The 16,368-nt window shown below is 45.7% G+C and overlaps 1 protein-coding gene across 4 annotated transcripts in view; it reads left to right on the top strand.

The window, feature by feature from the left end:
* Positions 1-16,368, top strand: part of MYRIP (myosin VIIA and Rab interacting protein) — a 227,076-nt gene that overhangs the window by 190,423 nt on the left and 20,285 nt on the right. For 3 of the 4 annotated variants that reach the window (XM_027522735.1, XM_027522738.1, XM_027522736.1), the window contains one exon: positions 15,864-16,058. The exons of the other annotated variant lie outside the window; for it this stretch is intronic. In XM_027522735.1, coding sequence (XP_027378536.1) covers positions 15,864-16,058 — 195 coding nt within the window. The remainder of the gene's footprint in view (positions 1-15,863; positions 16,059-16,368) is intronic. 4 annotated transcript variants of the gene reach the window in all.

Raw genomic sequence — 16,368 nt, 5'->3', positions numbered from 1 at the left:
AACTTAACAAGAAAACTGCAAATCTCTAAGAAACCTACCAGTTTGCTGGTAGGAAGGACCATGCAAAGAAGAATTCTTCCAAAATGAGGATAGACATTTAGTATAATTCAAATAAAAATCTGAACCAGAAGTTTTTTAACTTTTCAAAAGGATTAAAAAAAATCATCTGATAAAATAAAGAATAATCTAGAAATTTTTAGAAAAATAAAGAGGACCTATTAAGATAGTACATTGTTTTAAAGACAGAGTAATTAAACTTATGAGATATTAGTAAAGGATGCAATGAAATAGTTCAGAAGTATGGTCTAGAATATTCTTAATTTAACTCATGATTTATCTCATATTTACCACCCACCCACCTCTTACCCCTGGTCAGCAGAGATCAATTTTTAAGAAATGTGTTGAGACATACGTGCACTTGTTCTTTGGGAGGGAGTGATGTGGCCGGAGAGGAAGGTCCTTAGTGTTCACCCAAACGAAGGAATTAATGGCCATCCCTGGTTGGCAGGCCCAGCATTAGGTACAGGAGACACTAACAGAAAAGATGCCAACTTCCTGTGAGAAGTGGTAGCACAAGTTCTAGAGTTTGAATCCCTATTCATTTACCATTTGTTCAACAAATAATTGTTGAACTATTCTAAGAGCTAGAATAATACAGTAGGGACTGGCGAGGAAAGGTCCCTGCTCTGCTCTGGTGGGATTTCCCTGCTGTTGAGGGGTGACAGCTGAGAAGTGTGTAAACACACGCAGTGGAAGGTGTGCACAGTTACCAGTGCCCAAGAAAAGATTCAGCAGGAGAGTCATGGATGCAGCTGGGAGGAGGACGTGTCCTGGATGGTCCTGACTTTTCTGACTGACTGTGCTTTCCACTGAAACCCAAAGGACAAGAAGAAAAACGTCAGGCAAAGATCTAAAGGAAGGGCTTTCCAGGCAAATACATGCAAGGCCTTAAGGTGGAAATGACCTTGACAAGTTCAAGGAACCGCCTAAAGATGTAGAGTGGCTGGGGCAACATAGCCATGGAAAGAGAGATGAGGAGCCAGAGCAAGCCAGCCATGTGGGCCGTGCAGAGAACATCAGCTTCTGTTCTGTGTGAGACGGGAAGAACCTGGAAAGATTTCAGCAGGAGGATCCTATATTTATGAAGATCGCCTTGGTTGCCAGGTGCACCTCCTTTCCAAGTGAACGTGGAAGGTGGTTTCCTGTGTCACTAGGCTGTTTCAGAGCCAAGCACGTGCCCTCGCAGAACCCTGTTTACCGACAGCCATGGGGAAGTGTTTCCAGTGAGTATCAGGAACTGATTTTCTGAACAGCCAGAGTGCAAAAAGCAAAAGAGATCGACGACCATGAGTACCATGGTCAGGGAGGGAGTCCTGCCTGCTGAAGACTTGCCCGGGCAGGTTTGGTCACAGGTAGTGGCCCCAGCGTTCCCTTCCTCTCTCATCGTTACCAGGTCCTGGAGCAGCCATGCTCAGGTGCCTACATCAGACTACGGGGACTCCACCCAGGAAGGGAGAGAAAATGACCTCAGAGAGACATACAGACCAGTGGGTTTAACTCCATAACTAAACTAAATGTGCAAATAGCAGACTTTTAAAATTCATTTCAATCATCACCATCAAAAATAATCTTATTTTTTTCATGTATAACTTTGATCATCAAAATCTAGATGATTTCAGAACCCAAACATCCCCAGAGGTCCATTCTCTAATCTCTGTTACATTTCATGTCGCAGTTTATTACACATGCTAATTTATTAGGTCCATGCTCCAATTTCTTTCCACAATTCTGTGCCACCTTCTTACATCAAGTCACTCTCTGGGGACATGAGTCTGTTCATGGAGAATGTATTTTGACGGGTGGTAGAGGCATCGCTGGAGCGCCTTATGTTTCATGAGAACTGAAACATATTTGCACTGAATTTTTCTAACAGATTTCTGTCATCTATTTAGGATGACATATGGAGTTTCTTTTCTTACCTTTGAGGAAGAAAAAAATACATGAAATCAGGGCATTTGGACAAATTTCCTTGCTTGCTCTGGTGGTTTGATAGGAGCATTTCATAGAGCCAAGGCAGCACCTGTGATGTGGGACAGAATAGTAATGAGCAGGCTGGGAAGTCTGGATCACATTTGGAGCAGGTTTCCTCAGACACCACATTCTCATTCACTCTGGTTGCCCTGGTGGCTCCACCTCAGGTAGGCTCAGCAAGGCTCAGAACAGGAGCTGGTCCCTCGGGAGATCTCAGGTTTTGGTGTGTGGCTTGCTCATTGGTGTACAAATCAACATGGGCTTCCCTTGTGGCTCAGCTGGAAAAGAATCTGCCTGCAGTGTGGGAGACCTGGGTCTGATCCCTGGATTGGGAAGATCCCTGGAGAAGGGAAAGGGTACCCACTCCAGTATTCTGGCCTGGAGAAATTCCACGGACTGTATAGTCCATGGGGTCGCAAAGAGTCAGACACCACTGAGCGACTTTCACTTTCACTTTTTTCCTGATGGTGCTAGTGGTAAAGAACCTGTCTGCCAATGCAGGAGACGTAAGAGACTCAGGTTCGATCCCTGGGTCAGGAAGATCCCCTGGAGGAAGGCATGACAACCCACTCCAGTATTCTTGCCTGGAGAATCCCATGGATGGAGGAGCCTGGTGGGCTACAATAGGGTCGCAAAGAGTTGGACAAGACTGAAGCAACTTAGCACACAGCACATACAAATCGACAAGCTCATTCTGATTGGTGTCACTTGGTGGAGGCTGCAGGCCCTTCTCTCTGTTGTTCATGGATTTGATTATTCAGTTAGATTCTGTTCTTCCATCACTTTCTGCAGTATGTTACGTCCCGGGAATGGTGCTGGTGGAGGAGGTGGTGTGGCTGGTGGGAAGGAGCGTGGGCTTCAGAGACCAGAGACTCTGGGCTCCAGTCCCAGCCATGCATCTTCTTCCCTGAGCCACGGTTTCTTCCTCTCTCGAGATGGGATGAAAACAGCCTCCACGTAAGGTTGTTGTGAGGGTTACATGAAACCTTGAACAATCTGTGCCGGTCAGACAACCAGTGCCGGTCAGACCCAGCACAGCGGGGACATACATTAATGCTGAGCTGGAAGGAAGGAAGGAAGAAATCCTTCCTTCCTTCTCGCTTCCCCTCAAAGGGCTTTCTCAGGAGCAAGATATCCCAGGAGAGAAGGTGAGGTCCTGTATGCATTTTACGCAACTTGATCACTGAAGACTTTTCTCCTCTGCCTGTAATTCCTTCATGGGAGCCAACATGTCTTTAGAAGGTTCTGTTAAAGTTTTTTCTGTTACTTGGGATGTCCACAGTCCCCTGCTCGCCCCTTAAAGAACATCCATTTGTCACAGGGCTGAAAGGAAAACTGGAGAGCCCCGCCTGTGTACCCTGTTCTTGTTTTTAAATAAAGCCAACTACGAAGATTGTTCCCCTACCCCAAAACCTGCACAGAAGCCTTGACATCAGAATTACTGGATTCAGGGACTTCCCTGGTGGTCCAGTGGCTAAGACTTTACACTTCCAATGTAGGGGCTGTGGGTCTGATCCGTGGCCAGGGAACCAGGATCCCGCATGCCCTACAGGCAGAGAGAAAAATAGCTAGATTCAAAATATAGACTGAATCAGTGATTTGGGGGTTATTCCAGTTTGACATTTGGCAATCACTCTGTCTCCTGGACTGTGAGAAAGGAGCTTTGGAATCTTATGTTTTTTTCCTTATTTCAAAAATCTAATGAGATTTTCTCTCCCTCGATGTTTAAATCTCCTTGAATGGCATGAGTTTTTTCCAGATCCCTCAGCTGGAACGCACAGCAGCATCTTGCCCTCTCCCTGTTCGCTCCATGGCCACAGCATTCTTCCCGTTCTCCTACCAGAACAGTGTACCTTTCATCCATTTGTCCCCACTGCAGCTGCCCCACCTCAGCCCTTGCGACCTGGGAGTCAAGCTGCACCAATCATGACCTACACTCATCTCTGCCTCTGATTCTCCCAGGCCCTAAGTCTGTCCTTCCTTTAGCACTCAGAATTTCCTTCCTAAGGCCTCAGCCTCTCAAGCTGGCATGTTAAGAACCTAGGCTTTGAAATGGGGCAGACCTGGGTGTGGGTCTTGGCTCCTTCAGGGCAAACCACGTCACCTCTCTAAGCACAGTTCCTTACCTGTAAGATAGAGTAGTCATAGTTCCTACATTATAGGGAGGTTCCTAGATTAAATGAGGCTCTCAGATCCTGGCACGCAGTAAGCACTCAGTAAATGACAGCTCTTCGTTCTTCAGTTCTGATGCAAAGAGCTGACTCATTGGAAAAGGCCCTGATGCTGGGAAAGATAGAAAGCAGGAGGAGAAGGGGATGACAGAGGACAAGATGGTTGGATAGCATCACCGACTCAACGGATGAGTTTGAGTAAACTCCAGGAGATGGTGAAGGACAGGGAAGCCTGGTGTGCTGCAGTCCATGGGGTCACCGAGTCGGACACGACTGAGCAACTAAACAACAAAAAATGCCAGCTCTGGATAACAGCAGTGGAAACCTGAGATGGCACCGAATCACCAGCTGTTCAAGATGCAGACCCCTGAGCCTGGCCTTCAGGGTGCTGTGGGACCCAGGCCGCCCTCTCTTTTCCCATCTGTCATCCTCTGCACACCCTGGACTGCAGTGCCATTCCCCGTATGCATCATGCCGCCTCATCTCCAAGGCCGATGTCTTTACTCCCTTCAGCCGCAAGTATCCTGCTCATCCTTCTTGTGCTTCCAGACACACTCCAAAGTCACATGCTAATGGAACCTGCTTGTCTCTCTACAGGTCTCAGCCTGTAGCTCCCAGGGTAGAGTAGGACTTATCTCCTGCTGTTTGCTGGGGGTCTTCCTACCCTTATCCTGTCTCTGCCCTCTGAGGACAGGGGCCATGCTTACTCACTCTGCATCCCCTGCAGGACCCAGGGCAGTGCCTGGCAGAAAGCAGATGCCTCCTGAAGGCTGGAATTAAATTAGTGATGATAGGAAACAGCAGATGATGTTTGAGTGCCTGGCTTGTTCAGTTGCCCAGCTAGGCAATGACGTGCCTGTTTTTTCTTGCCTGTCAGCATACATGGTTCAGTGTGCTCACTACCAGGAAACAAAGGGTCCTATGCACATGTGTGTGTCAGTGGCAGGTTGCCTCCTGTTGCTTCTTAGGACAGACTGTTCTGTATTCTGATATTACGTCTTCCACTTTGGGGTGTTAAGGTATCTCTTCTTTATGAAATTATGATGAGGGCAGACAATAGTACAGCATGCTGTTGCTGCTGCTAAGTCACTTCATGGTAGCTTTTTAAAGAAATATTCTTACTTAGCAAGAGAAAAAAATTGGGAAACAGCAGCAAAGTGTAACTTTTTTTGGTTAAAAAACAGTTTTAAAAAGCATTTTTTTGAAACACCAAGTAAAGGTTTCTGTGGTGGTCCAGTGGTTAAGAATCTGCATGCTAATGCAGGAGGCACTGGTTTGATGCCTGGTTGGGAAGATCCCACGTGCTGCAGGGCAACTAAGCCTGTGTGCCACAACCACTGAGCCTGTGCTCTCGAGCCTGGGAGCCACAGCAAGAGAAGCCAGCGCAACGGGAAGCCAGCACACTGCAACTAGAGAGCAGCCCCCACTCGTCGCAACTGGAGAAAGCCCGCGCACCAGCGAAGACCCAGCACAGCTAAAACAAACAAATAAAGCATGTTTAAAAGTACTGAAAAAAAGAAAACAAGTAATCAAGGCAAGTTGTTTCAAGAACACAGTACATAATAAAAGGTGTCTAAGCCACTAGCCTTTACCGGTAACGTGCCCACCTTGAGCCAGCGGGGCAGGTGGGAGAGGTTTGAGTAGACGTGGACAGCTCTGTGTTCTGACTGATTCCATCTTCTCAAAAACCCCTTGAGCTGGATGGTGTTATCTCCATTTCACAGCTGAGCCTCAGCAAGATTATATCCCCAAAGTCATACAGTGTAACCTGAATTTCCTAAGCCTCATGGTCTGGTGTGTGCACAGTGAGGGGGTCACCTTAGGATCCATCTCCACTAGGAAACCACAAGACCAGCGCACCCACTCATTCCCACTATCTCTCTCCATTATGTGGGGGAATCTAGGGCGAGGGTCTCCCAAGTGTTCATGATCCTCCTCTAGGGGCCCACCTGCTCAGGGCCTTCACCAGGCTGTTGCTGCCCACATCCACCCCAGGAACCGGCCCTGCTAGACACCTCCACAGAGGCTCCAGATCAGCAGGACCAGGGCCAGCTGATGACTTCTGTGGGCCTGAGCACTTCTGCCTTTGTGAACACTTTCCTCCACAAAAAAACATTGAAAACCATATTTTACAACTATGTTGGTATAAAGATCAATACTATGTATTATGCATGCTGGCCTGGATGAATCACAAGCTGGAATCAGTATTGCCAGGAGAAATATTAATGACCTCAGATATGTAGATGACACCACCCTTATGGCAGAAAGCGAAGAGGAATTAAAGAGCCTCTTGATGAAGGTGGAAGAAGAGAGTGAAAAAGCTGACTTAAAACTCAACATTCAAAAAATGAAGATCATGGCATCCGGTCCCATCACTTCATGGAAAATAGATGGGGAAACAATGGAAACAGTGTCAGACTTTATTTTCTGGGGCTCCAAAATCACTGCAGATGGTGATTGCAGCCATGAAATTAAAAGATGCTTGCTCCTCAGAAGAAAAGCTATGACAAACCTAGATAGCATATTAAAAAGCAGAGACATTGCTTTGCCAACAAAGGTCCATCTAGTCAAAGCTATAGTTTTTCCAGTAGTCATGTACAGATGTAAGAGCTAGACAATAAAAAACACTTAGCATTGAAGAGTTGATGCCTTTGAACTGTGGTGTTGGAGAAAACTCTTGAGAGTCCCTTGGGCAGCAAGGAGATCAAACCAGTCAATCCTAAAAGAAATCAACCCTGAATATTCATTGGAAGGACTGATGATGAAGCTAAAGCTCCAATACTTTGGCCACCTGATGCAAAGAACTGACTTCACTGGAAAAGACCCTGATGCTGGGCAAGATTCAAGGCAGGAAGAGAAGGGGACTACAGAGGATAAGATGGTTGGATCACCGGTTGGATCATCACCGACTCAATGGATATGAGTTTGGGCAAAGTCCGGGAGATGTGAAGGGCAGGGAAGCCTGGCGTGCTGCAGTCACCATGAGGTCACAAAGAATCAGACATGACTGAGCAATTGAACAACAACAAAATGTATTTAAGACACGTGCCAAGACCTAAGAACTCATTTTTCCTTCCGATTTTCAAAGAAGTTAAGACATTTTCATGGGCCCCCTAAAAGAATGATGGGCCCTAGGTGCCATATCTGCTGACCCCAATGGGTAAAGGAGGCCCGTTGCAAGACCTTGTCAATGTGTCATGGATCCATGGACATCAAAGCATTTTGCCTGCTTCTAAATCCCTGCCTCTTGAGAAACCTATATGCAGGTCAGGAAGCAACAGTTAGAACTGGACATGGAACAACAGACTGGTTCCAAATAGGAAAAGGAGTTCGTCAAGGCTGTATATTGTCACCCTGTTTATTTAACTTATATGCAGAGTACATCATGAGAAACGCTGGACTGGAAGAAACACAAGCTGGAATCAAGATTGCTGGTAGAAATATCAATAACCTCAGATATGCAGATGACACCACCCTTACAGCAGAAAGTGAAGAGGAACTCAAAAGCCTCTTGATGAAAGTGAAAGTGGAGAGTGAAAAAGTTGGCTTAAAGCTCAACATTCAGAAAACGAAGATCATGGCATCTGGTCCCATCACTTCATGGGAAATAGATGGGGAACAGTGGAAACAGTGTCAGACTTTATTTTTCTGGGCTCCAAAATCACTGCAGATGGTGATTGCAGCCATGAAATTAAAAGACGCTTACTCCTTGGAAGGAAAGTTATGACCAACCTAGATAGCATGTTCAAAAGCAGAGACATTACTTTTCCAACAAAGGTTCGTCTAGTCCAGGCTATGGTTTTTCCAGTGGTCATGTATGGATGTGAGAGTTGGACTGTGAAGAAGGCTGAGCGCTGAAGAATTGATGCTTTTGAAGTGTGGTGTTGGAGAAGACTCTTGAGAGTCCCTTGGACTGCAAGAAGATCCAACCAGTCCATCCTAAAGGAGATCAGTCCTGGGTGTTCTTTGGAAGGAATGATGCTAAAGCTGAAACTCCGGTACTTTGGCCACCTCATGCAAAGAGTTGACTCATTGGAAAAGACTCTGATGCTGGGAGGGATTGGGGGCAGGAGGAAAATTGGACGACAGAGGATGAGATGGCTGGATGGCATCACCGACTCGATGGACATGAGTTTGAGTGAACTCCGGGAGTTGGTGATGGACAGGGAGGCCTGGCGTGCTACAATTCATGGGGTTGCAAAGAGTCGGACATGACTGAGCAACTGAACTGAACTGAACTGAAATCTCACAAAAACCCTAATATCAATGCCCCTTCAACTTCTACATGTTTAGGGCCTATTATAGGTGTCGGAACCATCCCTGAGGTGGAACTAGGAAATTCCCTCTTCTGCCCCAGAAATCTGAACATATCATTTAATCCTCAAAGCTTTTTTTCCCCACATTGTATTAAGCTGTTATGTCAAGGCTTATGTCAGGTCACATGAATAGATGGCCCGGGTCTTTGTCACAATCCCAGTTCACCACACAGCCAGACACTGGATCTGATTTGGCGCAGCTGAGACTGGCAGACACATGTGCACGCATACACCCAAGGGTGGAGCTGGTCCTGGGATCAGCCCTCTGACATTCCACCCTATTCTCTTCCTATTAAGCCAGGCACCTAAGGAGCCTGCCCACATGTTCACAAGCTTGAGCCACTCTGGCAAGGAGCATGCATGCTTATTCCAGCTTGGAATGAGTTTGTAGTTCTTTGTCCAACACAAAGCTTTGAGATGAATGATGACACTGGAATATTCTTAGGAGAATTTGCAAGGGTTGCAAATAAGCAGGGATATCTAGTGTTTAGGATGGAGATATTTTCTTCTTTTGAATTCTAAAGACTCAGAATCTCCGCCTGGTGACACTTTACATACTGCGAGTCTTTGGAAAACAGTTTATAAGGAAGAGTAAAAGGAGGGAGAATTTGTTCCTAAAAACATGTTTTTATAGGAAGAAAAAGGGCATGAGCTTCAGCATCAGTCCTTCCAGTGAATATTCAGGGTTGATTTCCTTTAGGATTGAGTGGTTTGCTCCCCTCGGACTCCAAGAGTCTTCTCTGACAAAAGATAGTCCACTGGAGAAGCGGAATGGCAAACTACTTCTATATTCTTGCCTTGAGGACCCCATGAACAGTATGGAAAGGCAAAAATAAGTTTGTGGGTAGTGAGACAAAAAGTAAAGGCAGAGTCTGCTCTGCACTGTGGTCCTCAGAGAGAAGAGAAAAGATCCAGGTGGGATTTATGACTGAGTCCTGACATGGTCTTCTTCCTCCAGTCCACTGACATGGCCATTGGGTCAGGCTCCCGCCTCAGAGTGGTACATCACCTCCTTAAAGGTCTGAACTGGTCCTGTTGTTGGTTACGGTCAAGCAGGAAGCTGCGTCTTTGTTGAGATGGACACTTGTTTCATTGCCTCACTGGTGAGTGATGGAGGAAACAGGAGAGGTTTTTCATCACCTTCTGTACCCCAAGCATGCTTCTATTTGTTACAGTTCGGTGATTGTGAAGTTGATATTATGGATTCAGTGTCCCACAAAGGGCTGTGACACAAACCAGACCCTAGAGGTGGACAGCCAGGCTCTCAGTGGTGACCACATGTGGTCAAGAGACTGGGGTGTGTCGGTGCATCACAAGAAATACATATCTTCCAGGTCAACACCTGAAAGCCCCTGTTCCACCCTGGAAAAGCAGTATCTGCTACCCTGAGCATTTTGAAAAGGAATTGTGCATCTACCTGGCACTTAGTAAATTTGTTGTTTGTGTTTCTTTGATTGCTAGAAGGTTGAATTTGGTTACTACTTCCACGCACTGGCCGTTTTCATTCTGTCATCTGTGGGGCCCTTGGCCATGAGTGTCTTTGCATCCAGCCTTCCTGTTCTGCAGTGGCCCCTGTTCTGTCAGCTGATTTTCTCCACACTTTCACCTCTCCCTTATCTGATACCATGGACCTGTCACATTTGATCCATCTTACAATGAAAGTGCGGAGTAATGTCAGCTGCCATTGTAGAAAGCCCTCTCTGGCTCTGGGATCATGCTTTGTTTGTGCCATTCAGCTCGTGTCTCTGGGGCTGTAAGCAATAAAGCAGGAAGGCTGCTTTAGATTTTCGTTTCTCCCCCATACAGGGCTCCCTGCCAGCACCTCTGAATCCTCACCAGCTTTTTCATCTGAACAAAACCCTGTCCGGCGCTAAATATAGCTTTATTTCACACAATTGTAGACGGTGCTTTTCGACTTTTAAATCTAGACTGGGCAGGGAACAGGACATTTACATAACAAGACAGTGTGAGCCTTGTGACAAATCTAATCTCTTCTTGGGCTAGTGAGTTAACTAAGGAATGGGGAGGTTGGGCGCCCTGCTCCTATCACACAGCTAATTAAATCCCACTTATCTGCACTCCCAGTAGTTGCCCTGTCCACTCCTGTGCTCACGTCCAAGCAAGTCAGGAACACTCCTGTAGAACAGGCAAACATCCGATTTCCTAGAGATGGGATAAATTCCCTCCAAGTGCCCATGGGTTCCAGTTTGTGTTTCCCAGTAGAGAGCTGAACTGGGACACCAACCAACCAGAGTGATCTTGTCCAGTTTCCATGTAGTTTTTTTCTTTCAGTCCCTTCCCCAGCTGGAGGCTGGTTGCCTTCTGAATGGGACCACAGACCTGGTGAGCGAAACTCTGGTGCTCTCCACAGACCAGCTGCCAGTGACTGCTCACTCTCAGTTAATGACAAATGCAAATACTTTCAGGGGGTCAGGAAAGTATGTCACCATGTCAAGTTACCTGGGTGGAGCTGAAGGCACACCATGAGAGCAGGGACTTTACCCACTGTTCACTGCTTCTTCCCAGCACCTGGGGTAGAGTCAGCACATCACCAACCCCCAATAAAAGATGTAGACGAATTAGTGGCAGGGACTGCAGAGAACTGGGAGGTGCTTATCTCACAGAAAGCATTCTTGTCAGGGGAAAAAAAAAAAACCCACATGCCTCTAGGCACTATTTGGCTTCCAGCTGGCAACTCCTATGATTGAATAAACAAGGCTATTTATGGATGGAAAGTAAAAATGCCTACCAAGCAACACTGATGTCCAGCTCATCACTTTGATATTGTGTATTCTGTGGGCGTCAAGATGCAGATAACTCTTTCTGTTTAAGCACCTCTTATGTCCTTCCCATTTAGGTGCTTGGCCCTTTAATGACCCTGGACCAATGGGAGGTGTGTGTTAATGTTCATACTTGCCCTTCTGTCATGCTACCATCTAACCTTTTTTTCTGAATCCCTTAGTTACCATCTTTCTTCTCAAAAGATGTACAGAGGCACCTCTTCTACCAAATAAAGGGCAAACTTTGTAAATGCAAACCTTATCTATTAAGAGAAGGGTAACAAGTGTGTTTTCATATGTACAGTGTTGCCTTTTCTAAAATGGACTTCAGCAAACAATGGTGGTTACTTCATGCCAAAACATTTTGAGTCCAGGTCATCTCTAAAACATTGAGTTACAGGATTCTGGATAATAGAGTACAGCCTCTGCATGTTTTTCCTAAGGTGAAAGGTTGGCTTGGTCTCCACTACCCTTCGTCTGGCAGATATGCATTGCCTTCCCTCCCTCTCATTTTTCTGATAACTCCGACTGGTTTTTTGGTATGTGATGAAGTCCCTTGAACCAAAAGAAGCATAACTCTTGGATGAGTCAAGCAGCTATTATAGAACAGACTGACTGGAGAGCGGCCCTCTGAGCACATGTGCCTTAACCCTAGGATGACTGATAGATGCCAGGGTGAGACTCTAGTATGAGACCACGTGCCAGAGCCCAGAGCCAGCTTCTAGACTGTGAACTCAGCCAGACTTGTCACTTAGACACTTTGATTTCCTAGTGAAGTTGCAGGGCCACTGAAAACCTCCTTTAGTGAGATAAAACCTGTAGTAGAATTTACTTGGACAAAGAAGCTTTGCAAGATCAACCCAGAGCTATCATGAATATTTGGTTATATATATTAGATTATATGAATCAGATTTCTCAAGAGGCAGATCAGGTGGTCTGGTATTCCCATCTCTTTCAGAATTTTCCAGTTTATTGTGATCCACTCAAAGGCTTTGACATAGTCAATAAAGCAGAAATAGATGTTTTTCCGGAACTCTCTTGCTTTTTCCATGATCCAGTGGATGTTGGCAATTTTGTCTCTGCTTCCTCTGCCTTTTCTAAAACCAGCTTGAACATCAGGAAGTTCACGGTTCACATATTGCTGAAGCCTGGCTTGGAGAATTTTGAGCATTACTTTACTAGCGTGTGAGAGATGAGTGCAATTGTGCGGTAGTTTGAGCATTCTTTGGCATTGCCTTTCTTTGGGATTGGAATGAAAACTGACCTTTTCCAGTCCTGTGGCCACTGCTGAGTTTTCCAAATTTGCTGGCATATTGAGTGCAGCACTTTCACAGCATCATCTTTCAGGATTTGGAATAGCTCAACTGAAATTCCATCACCTCCACTAGCTTTGTTCATAGTGATGCTTTCTAAGGCCCACTTGACTTCACATTCCAGGATGTCTGGCTCTAGGTCAGTGAGCACACCATCGTGATTATCTGGGTCGTGAAGATCTTTTTTGTACAGTTCTTCTGTGTATTCTTGCCATCTCTTCTTAATATCTTCTGCTTCTGTTAGGTCCATACCATTTCTGTCCTTTATCGAGCCCATCTTTGCATGAAATGTTCCTTTGGTATCTCTGATTTTCTTGAAGAGATCCCTAGTCTTTCCCATTCTGTTGTTTTCCACTATTTCTTTCCATTGATTGCTGAGGAAGGCTTTCTTATCTCTTCTTGCTATTCTTTGGAACTCTGCATTCAGATGTTTATATCTTTCCTTTTCTCCTTTGCTTTTTGCTTCTCTTCTTTTCACAGCTATTTGTAAGGCCTCCCCAGACAGCCATTTTGCTTTTTTGCATTTCTTTTCCATGGGGATGGTCTTGATCCCTGTCTCCTGTACAATGTCACGAACCTCATTCCATAGTTCATCAGGCATTCTATCTATCAGATCTAGTCCCTTAAATCTATTTCTCACTTCCACTGTATAATCATAAGGGATTTGATTTGGTCATACCTGAATGGTCTAGTGGTTTTCCTTAATTTATTCAATTTCAGTCTGAATTTGGCAATAAGGAGTTCATGGTCTGAGCCACAGTCAGCTCCTGGTCTTGTTTTTGTTGACTGTATAGAGCTTCTCCATCTTTGGCTGCAAGGAATATAATCAATCTGATTTCGGTGTTGACCATCTGGTGATGTCCATGTATAGAGTCTTCTCTTGTGTTGTTGGAAGAGGGTGTTTGTTATGACCAGTGCATTTTCTTGGCAAAACTCTTGATAAATTTGTGTGCAGGTCAGGAAGCAACAGTTAGAACTGGACATGGAACAACAGATTGGTTCCAAATAGGAAAAGGAGTTCGTCAAGGCTGTATATTGTCACCCTGTTTATTTAACTTATATGCAGAGTACATTATGAGAAACGCTGGACTGGAAGAAACACAAGCTGGAATCAAGATTGCTGGGAGAAATATCAATAACCTCAGATATGCAGATGACACCACCCTTATGGCAGAAAGTGAAGAGGAACTCAAAAGCCTCTTGATGAACGTGAAAGTGGAGAGTGAAAAAGTTGGCTTAAAGCTCAACATTCAGAAAACGAAGATCATGGCATCCGGTCCCATCACTTCATGGGAAATAGATGGGGAAACAGTGGAAACAGTGTCAGACTTTATTTTTCTGGGCTCCAAAATCACTACAGATGGTGACTGCAGCCATGAAATTAAAAGACGCTTACTCCTTGGAAGGAAAGTTATGACCAACCTAGATAGCATATTCAAAAGCAGAGACATTACTTTGCCAACAAAGGTTCGTCTAGTCAAGGCTATGGTTTTTCCTGTGGTCATGTATGAATGTGAAAGTTGGACTGTGAAGAAGGCTGAGCACTGAAGAATTGATGCTTTTGAACTGTGGTGTTGGAGAAGACTCTTGAGAGTCCCTTGGACTGCAAGGAGATCCAGCCTGTCCATTCTGAAGGAGACCAGCCCTGGGATTTCTTTGGAAGGACTGATGCTAAAGCTGAAACTCCAGTATTTTGGCCACCTCATGCAAAGAGTTGACTCATTGGAAAAGACTCTGATGCTGGGAGGGATTGTGGGCAGGAGGAGAAGGGGACGACAGAGGATGAGATGGCCGGATGGCATCACTGACTCGATGGACGTGAGTCTCAGTGAACTCCGGGAGTTGGTGATGGACAGGGAGGCCTGGCGTGCTGTGATTCATGGGGTTGCAAAGAGTCGGACACGACTGAGCAACTGATGTGATCTGATATGAATCAGATAGATACCTTGAGAGGTACCAAAGGCATTAAAATTCCAGGCTTTCCTGCAAATGGGCAGTGTTTGAATTTCCAGTTTGCAAACCCTGTGATGGGCTAAGTAAAATTGATTATAGATGGATACCATTACTGCCAAGCAACATTGATCTCCTTCTTATTTCTTGGTGCTAAATGTTCAGATGAACTCAAAGATGCAGATGATTCTTTGTGGCTGAAGCACGTCCACTCCATCAAAGACCTTGGCCCAGATCTGGACTGATTATAACTTTGAGTCACGAATACAAAAACTGGAAGTGAATTGTGTCGGTCAGAAATGTGTTCAACCATAAATAATGGAAAATCTGGCCCACAAGGGTTCCAACAGGCAGGGAATTCTTTTTCTCATGCATTTTCAGAGGCAGGGAGAGTCGCAGCAGTACAGCTGATCCAGGGTCTATGTGGGCCAGGCTCTTTCAGTCTTTTTGATCCACCTGACTCAGCATTTTCATATCATCCTCACTCATGTTGACCTCCTAACTGCACACCTATGATCAAGGCAGGAGCAGGAGAGCATCTGCATCTGTTCATCTGATTAGGAAAACAAAAGCTTTGCTAGAAACCCCAGTGGGCTTTCCCTGCAGGCTCACTGGGCAGAACCATGTCACATGACTGCCCCTGGCTCCAGGGGAGGCTGGGAAATGGAGTGTATTTCTTGTTCAGCCTCAGTGGTGAAGGAAGGCAAGGAGGAATGGGCTTGAGGATGGATGTGAGTGAGCTAACAACACAGTGGCTACCAAGTGGCTGCAGAGAAACTCTTTCCGATCCTCTCAATGAACAGATGACAAAACTGAGTTCCAGAAATGGGAAGTAGCCTGACCAAGGTCCCATGTCTGGGTGAAATTACAGCCAGATCTAGAGCCCAGGCCTCCTCACTCACCGTCCAGAAAGCGACCCATTGGACCACATCATGAATGTAGTTTGACAGAGTCTGTGACTGCAGGTCTGCTGAGGAAAGAATATTATCCAGAAAACGAGGTGATGAATATGAAACTATCAGCAGTGGGCAAAGGACCTAGTAACTTCCCCCTGGGCTCCTCTTCCTCTCTCCCTAAGAATCTGAAATAATTCGCTGTGAGCCACAGTAGTTCATCAGGCCTCCTCTCAGTCCCCTCAGACTGGATAGATATTTTAGAGATTCTCATTCCTTCAGCACATTGATGTTTGTGTGTGTTATGACAGAATCAGTCTCATGATGAGCACCATGATGATGTAGAATTTCCATGTCATTGTTAATGTTGTTCTTGTCTTCTGTCCCCTTCTGTTATTGGACCAAACAGAAGTATTCTGCTGTTTCTCTCTGCAACATCTCCACAGAAGTCCTGAAAGTCATCAACGCCACGGAGGAGTTGATCGCTGAGTCTGCAGGGCCCTGGGAGTTCCCGCCTGTCCCTCCTGATAGAGAGAAGGGGACATTTCCTCTTGGGACAGACCAAGCGAGACTGGATGAGCAGCTGACTTCCCTGGAGGAAAATGTAAGACAATGTGGATGTGCTCTGCTTAGGGCACACATACGTGAAGGAGGAGCTGATGATGTAACTCATCACAGAGGCCGAGGACACAAACACACCACTGCCGTAGCATGTATATTCTCAGAAGGGTCTTAGACTGGGTTCCCCAGAAGCAGACTCCAAGATGAGGATTCCTATGCAACTGATTTATTAGGGAAGTGCTCCCAGGGAAGACTTATTTATAAGGGATTAGGGAGAGGGAAGAAGTCAAGCAAAGCTATGACCTTAGAGAGTAAGCCCAAAGCTGCAGGCAACTCCCGGGAGTGTGAGTTGC

The sequence above is a fragment of the Bos indicus x Bos taurus genome, chromosome 22 (genome assembly GCF_003369695.1).
Source record: "Bos indicus x Bos taurus breed Angus x Brahman F1 hybrid chromosome 22, Bos_hybrid_MaternalHap_v2.0, whole genome shotgun sequence".
NCBI classification, from domain to species: Eukaryota; Metazoa; Chordata; class Mammalia; order Artiodactyla; family Bovidae; genus Bos; species Bos indicus x Bos taurus.
Note: the sequence above shows the minus strand (reverse complement) of the source record. Positions and strands in the feature narration are given on the sequence as shown.